Consider the following 9,448-nt stretch of genomic DNA (forward strand, 5'->3'; position numbering starts at 1 on the left):
ATTATCAGCATTTCTATATACTACCAACAAAATCAAGCAGCAAGAAAAAGAAAGAGAAATTCTATCTAAAATAACCGCAGACAATATAAAATACTTGGGAGTCTTTCTGCCAAGACAAACCCAGGGGATTATATGAATACAATTACAAAATCCTTTCCCCACAAATAAAGACACATCTAACCAATTGGAGAAATATTAATTGCTCATGGGTAGGCCAAACCAATATAATAAAAATGACAATCCTAAATTAATTTACTTATTGAATGCTATGCCAATCAAACTACCAAAGAATTATTTTATAGAGCTGGAAAAAATTGTAATAAAATTCATCTGGAAGAACAAAAGACCAAAAATATCAAGGGAATCAATGGGGAAGAAAGTGTTAAGGAAGGAAGTCTAGCAGTTACAGATTTCAAACTATATTACAAAGCAATAATCATCAAAGGCACTCTCATAATGGCTAAGAAATAGAGTTGTGTGTCGGGGGAATAAATTAAATACCAAAACACAGCAGTAAATGACCAGAGTAATCTGGTGTTTGATAAACCTAAAGATCCAAGCTTTTGACTAAACAAGAGATAGAGAGCATTATGGGGCCAAACAAGATATAGTGAGGATTATAGGATGTAAAATAGATCATTTTTTATTACATGATATTAAAAGACTTTTGCACAAACAAAAGTAATATAGCCAAAATTAGAAGGAAAACAGAAAATTTGGGGGAAATATTACAGAAAATTTCTCTGATGAAGGCCTCATTTTTCAAATATATAGGGAACTAAGCCAAAAGTATAAAAAAATAAGAGCCACTCCCCCATTGATAAATGATTGAAGGATATGAACAGCTTTCATATGAAGAAATCGAAGCTATCAATATTCATATTTTTAAAATGCTCTAAATCACTACTTATTAGAGAAAATAAAACCACTCTGAGATAGTTCCACATAGTAATAGCTAATTGGCTAATATGACAGAAAGGGAAAATGATAAATGCTGGAGGAGATGTGGAAACATTGGGACACTGATGCACTATTGGTGGAGTTGTGAACTAGTTCAACCAGTCTGGAGATCATTTTGGAACTATAACCAAAGGGCTCTAAAACTGCATACCCTTTAACCCAACAATACCACTACAAGGTCTGTATCCCAAAGAGATTTTTTTTTTTTAAAAAGGACTTACTTGTGCAAAAATATCTATAGCAGCAATTTTTGTGGCTACATCCCACCCTCCTGGAGACAACTATCTGAAGTTTATTTCCAATACAACCACACCTATCAGTATCTCCCAACATTCCCTCACTCTGCTCCTCCCTCCACTGTGCAAGCTTCTAACTTCTTTCCCTTTAGAGCTTGACCCTCTGGGCAGTCATAACCTAAATACTAATTGGACACCCATGGCTGCAGCAGTGCAGGTCCACTGCAAATATTCCAGCTCTTTGAAACTCCTAGCCTGCCTACCCACCCCAGCTCCTTTAGTAACTGTCATTAAAATGGTGGGCTCTGCCCTCTAAGGCAATGATAGATGAGTAAGGGCCTGGCTTTCCTCCCTTTTCATTTTGGATGGGAAAGAGTGAGTCACACTGTATGGGCAGGATGGATGGCTTATCCTTTGCATTGCATATCTCCTTACATTATCTTTTGCCTCAAACTTACCCTTCTTCACAGCTTCCCTATTACTGTGGAAGGCACTACCACCCTTTCATAATCTCAGAATTTTCTTTGACTCCTCATTCTACAGTTGACAGATCTTGTTGTTTCCACCTTAACAGCACCTCTGGCATCTGTCCCCTCTCTACTCATGAAGCCACCACCCTAGTTTAGACCCTTATCACTTCTCACCTGACTAATTATAATATTTTCTCAATTATTCTCCCTGACTGAAGTCTCTCCCCTTTCCAAATCATCCTCCACACAAAATCCAAAGTGATGTTAATAAATCACTCATCTTCACCATGCCACTCCCTTGACTCAATAAACTCCACTGGCTCCCTATTGACTCTAGGTTCAAATGTTATTTAATATGTACAGACATACCTTGGAAGTATTGGGAGTTCAGTTCCAGACTACCACAATAAAGTGAATATCTCAATAAAGCAAGTCACACAATTTTTTTTTTGTTTCCCGGTACATATCAAAGTTATGTTTATAGTATACTGCAGTCTTTTAAATGTGTAATAGTGTTATGTCTTTAAAAATTGCATAGGGGCAGCTAGATGGCACAGTGGATAGAACACTGGCCCTGGAGTCAGGAGTACCTGAGTTCAAATCCGTCCTTAGACACTTAACACTTACTAGCTGTGTGACCCTGGGCAAGTCACTTAACCCCAATTGCCTTACTGAAAAAAACAAAAAATTGCATAACTTGATAGCCATCATCTGAGACTTCAGAGAGATGTAATTTTTGCATTTATTGAGCTTCTGCTGCATATGCGGGGCACTGTGCTAAACACTAGGATACAAACATAAGCAAAAAGAAACAGTTGCTGCCCTCAGGGAGCTTACTTTTGAATTGGGGGGAAAAGCCTTAATGGGATGTGTTTTCCCTTTTCAGATGAAATAGCAGGTTCATACAAAAAAAGACAAAAAGAAAAAAGAAAAGTAACTATGATAAATGCCGCTATATTACTGCTTCCTAAGAGAGGTGTTGAACAAATTCAAGCAGTCCCCTACGGTATGACCTACTGACTCATTCTTCTTGCAATGTCACTTGACCTTCTTAAATCCTATATTTTTCTATCTAATTCCCCAAGACATGGACTAGCCATTACTACTACCACATACCCTGAACTTTATCTCCCTTCCCCAGCCTCCCCAACCCACGAACAGGAAGTCTGAGGAGAAACCAACACCACTTTCCACCACTGAGGGGAGCCACAGACCTTTCCCTCCCCCAATCATCACTGTATCATTGCCCAGTTCCTCCTATGTGCAAAAAATGTCAATCAGAAGTAGTCTCCCAAGATCATCCACTGCGTCCTAGGATATTGCTAGTCATCTGGAGTTTTATCTTGCCACTGGACATCAATGACTCTAGAAGAGAAACTAAGGCTGACAACTTTGAGTAATTCTGCCTCATTTAAATCCAGCTTCCCTGAAAGTCAAAACATCACCTGTGATGTCATTGGTCCTCTTCAAAAATGAAGGACAAACAACAGAACATACCCTCACATCTATTGGGAATATCCCAGAACCTCCACTCCATTCTTTTTTTTTAAATTTTCCTCCACACCACCCTGACTTTTGGACCCACTCACCTCTTGTTCAAGTACTATTTGCTCCCTTGCTCCCCAAGGTCCATGGGACCTTATCGTCAACCCTGTTACTTTCCCTGCCAGGACCTAAGTACTATATGAACTACCATTGAACATTGGCCTTCCTTTATGTGTTGCTTACCCCAATTAGCAAGGGAGCTCCTTGAAAAAAATTTTCTCAATTTTCTATTTGAATCTCCAGACCTCATTACAATGCCTCTTAATACAGACTTTCCCATCCCATGCTACAGATCAGAATCAAATACAAGACCTGTTGCCTTCAGCCCTTTACATAGGGATTTAACCAGACTATTTACCCTACTGGCAGTAGCCTTAATTCATCCACATTATTAAAGAGCTATGCCTTTTCATCTCCAGCCCCAGGACAGCAGGTTGTAATGGAAGTACCTCTACAAACTGATATTGGGAGAGAGAAAAGAGTCCGTATTGGGCAGGCAACTGCCATATCTGATGAGGCAAAGTACATTCTTGGCTCCAGTCGGATTGTATACAAAAGAGTTCAAGAAAACTATGTGAACTTTCAAGAAAGGAAAAAAATCACTTCACAATTGTTATGACATGGCTGTAATAGGCAGTTTATTTTTGTGGAAAGTCTAGAAGGGAACCTGGGCTTTTTCCCAAAGTTTTTCTTTTCCTGGGGACCCTCCAGAGGGCACAACAACCAGTTACATAGCTGAGAATTGTGGGAGAAGAGACTCACTAATTCGGTAGGAAAGGGAGAAAAGGGAGAAGTGAGGGAATTGATTACATCCCCTGAAACAGACCCAGGGGACTTGGTAGCTATATCTACTTGCTCCTAAGTGATCACCCCATCACCACCACCACTACCACCACCACCATTTCCACCAAACCTCCCTAGCTTTAAAAAAAAAATCATTAGGAGGACTGTCTGCAGTTACTATGCACTAAATCTTTCCTACTATGTAAGGCATTACACTTGTTACTTGGACAACGGAGGCATGGAAAAAGCAGATAGCTTTCAGATAAAATCCTTAGAGGTCTTCATTGTTCTCTTAGTGTCCATCACAATGAATGCAGCAGTTCATATTACATCCAGTTTCCATTATAAGTAAATCCCTAATTAAAAATTTTTTTAAAAAAACCCTCCTCCTTTCATTTTCTTGTAATGTTCCAAACCTCCTTTCCCCTCACCCCCCACATCACCCTGCAACAATTGGGCTCAAACTTCCTCTGTTCAATCGCTGCCAAAACATAGATTATACCAGAAAATGCGAACAATTTTGGAATGAAGCAAGGGGTGGGGAAATGGATATTTTTTCCAACTTTAGCTCAAAAAGAAATCAGACTGTGCATATAAATTCACCTAAGGCATTTCAATTCCCCAACTGTTAACTTTGCATGTGGCTGACCCCCAGAGTGGTCTCCTCATTTTTCCGAAAAGTTAACAATGAAGAGTTCCGTGACATGAATATTGTCTAATACACTTGTTATTGCTCAATGGCCAAATATGACTGAAGTGTGAAAAGTGAATTGCTTAATCTTGTAATGTCGCAGCTAGAGTTTCCTGGGGACGAAAAAGAAAATGACGCAAAGAAGCAGGAGAGCATTTAGATGTCAGCACCACAAGAATGGTTGTTTCAGTTCCCTGAGTTGGCAAAAATGCAATATTGCTTAATGTTACAATGGTGCAACTAGACAGAGGGTTTCCCTCCTTTTTGCTTTACAGAATGTTAAGTACCGAGATAAACGAAACCCCAGAAGAAACTTCTAACCTGTCCCAACCTCCAGGAAAACAAAAGAAAAAAAATCGGTTTAGGACATACATTTAAAAAGTAAAACCTACCTCAATTGCATATATTTATTCAAAACTGATAAACGATCACAGATCATGGAATAGGCCTTCTCCTCTTCCATTTCCTCTCCCCTATGATCTGAATCATAAATGTAACATTGGAAGAGACCTTGGAGGTTATCTTATCCAACCTTTTCATTTCACAGAAAGGAAACTGAGGCCCAGAGAGATCAAGTGACCTGCTCTAGGTGATAGACATAGTCATTGTAAGAGCTGAAGTTTGAGCCCTGGTCTTATGACCCCAGAACCAGCACCCTTTGGACTAGAACATCACCTCTACAATGTGGCAGCCAAAAACAACTAGGAGGGGAACAGGGAGGGCCTAACCCTGAAGCCTAGCTTGCTATTCAGTTCATTCAATAAATATCCACTGAATACCTTCTACAGATATACACACATACAGATATAGAGAGATACAGATAGAGACAGAGATAGAGATAGAGATAGAGATAGAAAGAAAGACATGGACAGAGACAGAGATAGAGATAGAGACAGAGAGAGATATAGAGATAAAGATAGTGCTAGAGATAGAGATAGAGATAAAGATTTGGAATATATTTCTATATAGTGTGTGTATATGTTCGTGCATATGATAAACACATATTTATATATGTGCACATAGATGTGTGTTTCTGTGCATATATATGCATGTGTGTATGTATCTGGAAGGATCAAATACGATAATTTAGGTAAAGTGTTTTGTTTATCTTAAAGAATTATGTAATTATACTTAGCACAGGTTGGTTGGTTGGTTTTTTCTTCCAATAGGGGCATGACTCTTAAAAAAACCATTGTATTGATAGATATAGATTAGATATAGATACTGATATAAATGTCCATATAGATAGACATGGATGTGCATATCTACTTACACATGCATATACATATATATACATATATGTGTGTGTGTACATATACACATATATTCAGACAAGTGTCAAAGTGTCTTGATAGAGGTTGCACTAAAAAAAAAAAATCAACATTCCAATCTGACCTCAGACATTTGCCAGCTGTGTGAATTTGGGCAAGGTATACCATCTCTCAACATCAGTTTCCTCATCAATACCTATAGCCATTATATATTTCAAAGTGTTATAAAGATAAAATGAGGCAATACATGTAAAGTATTTTACTTGCCTTAAAGTACTACCCATGTATACACACACACAAATACATGCCATTTATTATAATTATACTTTCTTTTTCTAGTAAGGGGCTGACTTGTCCCCTCCCCTCCCACCCTAGTAACCTAGTATCCAGTTGGTTGACTGTATTCATGAGTTATTACTGAATCATAAACCTGATTGAGAAATAGTCAAAGGATATGAGCAGGAAGTTTTCAGATGAAGAAATCAAAGCCATTTATTGCCATATGAGATGCTCTAAATCACTATTTTTTAGAGAAATGCAAATTAAAACAACTCTGAGGTACCACCTCACACCTATCAGATTGGCTGATATGACCAAAAAAGTGAAAATAGTAAATGTTAGAGAAGATGTGGAAAAATTGGTACACTAATGCATTGTCGGTGGAGTTGTGAACTGATCCAACCATTCTGGAGAACGATTTGGAACTATGCCCAAAGGGCTATGGGACTGTGTATACTTTTTGACCCAGTAATACCACTACTTAGTCTGTATCCCAAAAACATCATAAAAAGGGAAAAGAACCCATATGTACAAAAATATTTATGGCAGCTCTCTTTGTGGTGGCAAAGAATTGGAAATAGAGGGGATGCCCATCAATTGGGGAATGGATGAACAAATTGTGGTATATGAATGGAATAGAAGATTACTGTGCTGTAAGAAATGATGAGCAGACAGATTTCAGAAAAAAACCTGGAAAGACTCAAGTGGCCTGAGGGTGAGTGAAGTGATCAGAGACAGGAGAACATTATGCAGAGTAACAACAACATTGTGCATTGATCAACTGTGATAGACTTAGCTTCTCTCAGCAATATAATGATCCAAGACAATTCCATAGGACTCGTGATGGAAAATATTCTCCAGAGCCAGAAAAAAGAACTGTGGAATCTGAATGCAGATTGAACCATACTATTTTTACTCTTTTTTTTTCTTTTTTGACGTTTCCCCCTTTTGTTCTGATTCTTCTTTCACAACATGACTGATGCAGAAATATGTTTAATGTGATTGTACATATATAACCTATATTGGATTGCTTTCTGCATTGGGGAGGGAGGAGGAAAGGAAGGGAGGGAGAAAAGTTTGGAACTAAAAATCTTATGAAAACAAATGTTGAAAACTATCTTTATATATAACTGGAAAATAATAAAATACTTTTATGATTAAAAAATAATAATAATAACCATAAACCTGAGATGTCACCTAGTCCATCCTGTCCCTGAACAGAAATTTTACCTAGTTCCTCAGGCAACTAGTTAACCAGTATAGCTGCTTAAATATTGGAAAAATTCTCTTTCTATTCTAGTTCTAATTGTTAGGAAGGGGTTTTTTGTCCCCAACCCCCCTGCCCACCCCCAAGTTAAATCTGTCTTTCTGGAGTTTCCATTTATTCCTCTTAATTGTGTTCTTGGATCACACACTTTCTTTCCCCTGAAGCCCCCTATGTCATACTATCCCATTTCTCTCTGAGAAGGTGATCTTGCCTCACACCTAGTTTCCCAAGAAATTCAGCCCATCCCTAGTGACTTCTCTCATCTCCATATCCCTTAATTCCCTCATCAAAACTTGTCTACATTATCACCTCTCTTTCCTTTGCTATAGTCTCTGAGGACAAGGGGGCCTCTTCTATCCTTGTCAAGGCAAAACCCTCTACCTGTGCCCTTGATTCCACCCCTTCTACATCATCTACAGTATAGCCCCATTGGTCATGTCCTTCCTCTCCACCTCTTCAATCTTTCTTTTCCACTAGCTCTCTCCTTGCTACATTAAAAGCATGTTCAGCTTCCTCCCTATTGGTCCGAATATTGCTACTCGCGGATTGGAGGGAGAGAGCCGGGATGGCTTGAAGAGCAGATGGCAGCGTCGCTGGCGGGAAAGAAAGTTGTGTTCGTCACTGGAAATGCTAAGAAACTAGAAGAGGTGGTGCAGATCCTGGGAGACAAGTTCACCTGCCACTTGGTCCCACAGAAAATTGACCTGCCGGAATACCAAGGGGAACCAGATGAGATTTCCATCCAGAAATGCCGGGAAGCAGCCAGACAGGTCCAATGGCCGGTCTTGGTGGAAGATACCTGCCTCTGCTTCAACGCCCTGGGCGGCCTCCCAGGCCCCTACATAAAGTGGTTTCTGAAGAAGTTAAAGTCTGAAGGTCTCTACCAGCTGCTTGCGGGCTTTAAAGACAAGTCAGTTTATGCACTCTGTACATTTGTACTCAGCACTGGCCGGCCAGAAGATCCTGTACAGCTTTTCAGGGGCCAGACCTTTGGCCGGATCGTGGAGCCGCGAGGATGTCGAGACTTTGGTCGGGACCCTTGTTTCCAACCTGATAGCTACGATCAGACGTATGCCGAGCTGCCCAAAGCCATAAAGAACACCATTTCTCACCGATTCCGAGCCCTCCGTGAGCTACAGAACTACTTCTTGCAGCCAGGCTCCCCCAGGGTTGAGGATGGAGTGCCACAGTGTGGAGAAGTGGAGGGAGCAGCGTGAAGGACCCCAAGGACCAGCACGGAGGGACAAGCGGACACTCAGATTAAAGTATTTAATTGGTCTCAAAAAAAAAAAAAAAAAAAAAAAAAAAAGCATGTTCAGGTCTCCTCTAGTCTTGACAACTTTCATTTAATCCTACCATTGCCAGCTTCGATGACAAGCTTCTACAAAGGCTAGTCCATACCAACCACCCTAACTTCCACCCAAATTACTCCTCATCCCTTGAAGGGTGGCTTCTGATCCCATCACTCTAGTAAAGTGCTCTTTTGAAGGTTAACAATGATTTCCTACCTACTAATGTTGATGACCTTTTCTCTTTCTTATAATAAGTTAGCTAAAATAGTGGAGTAGAATCTCCAAATATGGTAAATGGACAAAATCTCAAATAGCCTACCATTGACCAAAATGTTTCTATTTTCTTTCTGTCCTTCTATTACAAAGTGTGAATCATGACTCTTGACTCAAAGGTCTTTCTGTAAGTGATTTGGAATTTTTCCAAGGGAAGATTATACAAAAGACCCCAAATAATGTTGAATAGCTTCCATCCCCCCCTTCTCTCTCTCTCTCTCTCTCTCTCTCTCTCTCTCTCTCTCTCTCTCTCTCTTGCCTAACTGGCCTCATCAAGGGAAGGTTCTACAAATAATTTCAAACGCCAGCCTCTCACAATTCTCTCCCTTGCCTCACCACTGCCTGGTCAAGTGGCATCAATACCCTCAGGAGTTTCCTGCT

The 9,448-nt window shown here is 39.8% G+C and overlaps 1 protein-coding gene across 1 annotated transcript; it reads left to right on the top strand.

The window, feature by feature from the left end:
- The first annotated feature begins 8,033 nt into the window (after positions 1 to 8,033).
- Positions 8,034 to 8,719, top strand: LOC122743448 (inosine triphosphate pyrophosphatase-like). The gene has a single exon (XM_043988399.1). It carries the CDS (start codon positions 8,084 to 8,086, stop codon positions 8,717 to 8,719), a length of 636 nt encoding a protein of 211 aa, XP_043844334.1. The 5' UTR covers positions 8,034 to 8,083.
- The last annotated feature ends 729 nt before the right edge of the window (positions 8,720 to 9,448 follow it).

The sequence above is a fragment of the Dromiciops gliroides genome, chromosome 2 (assembly GCF_019393635.1).
Source record: "Dromiciops gliroides isolate mDroGli1 chromosome 2, mDroGli1.pri, whole genome shotgun sequence".
NCBI classification, from domain to species: Eukaryota; Metazoa; Chordata; class Mammalia; order Microbiotheria; family Microbiotheriidae; genus Dromiciops; species Dromiciops gliroides.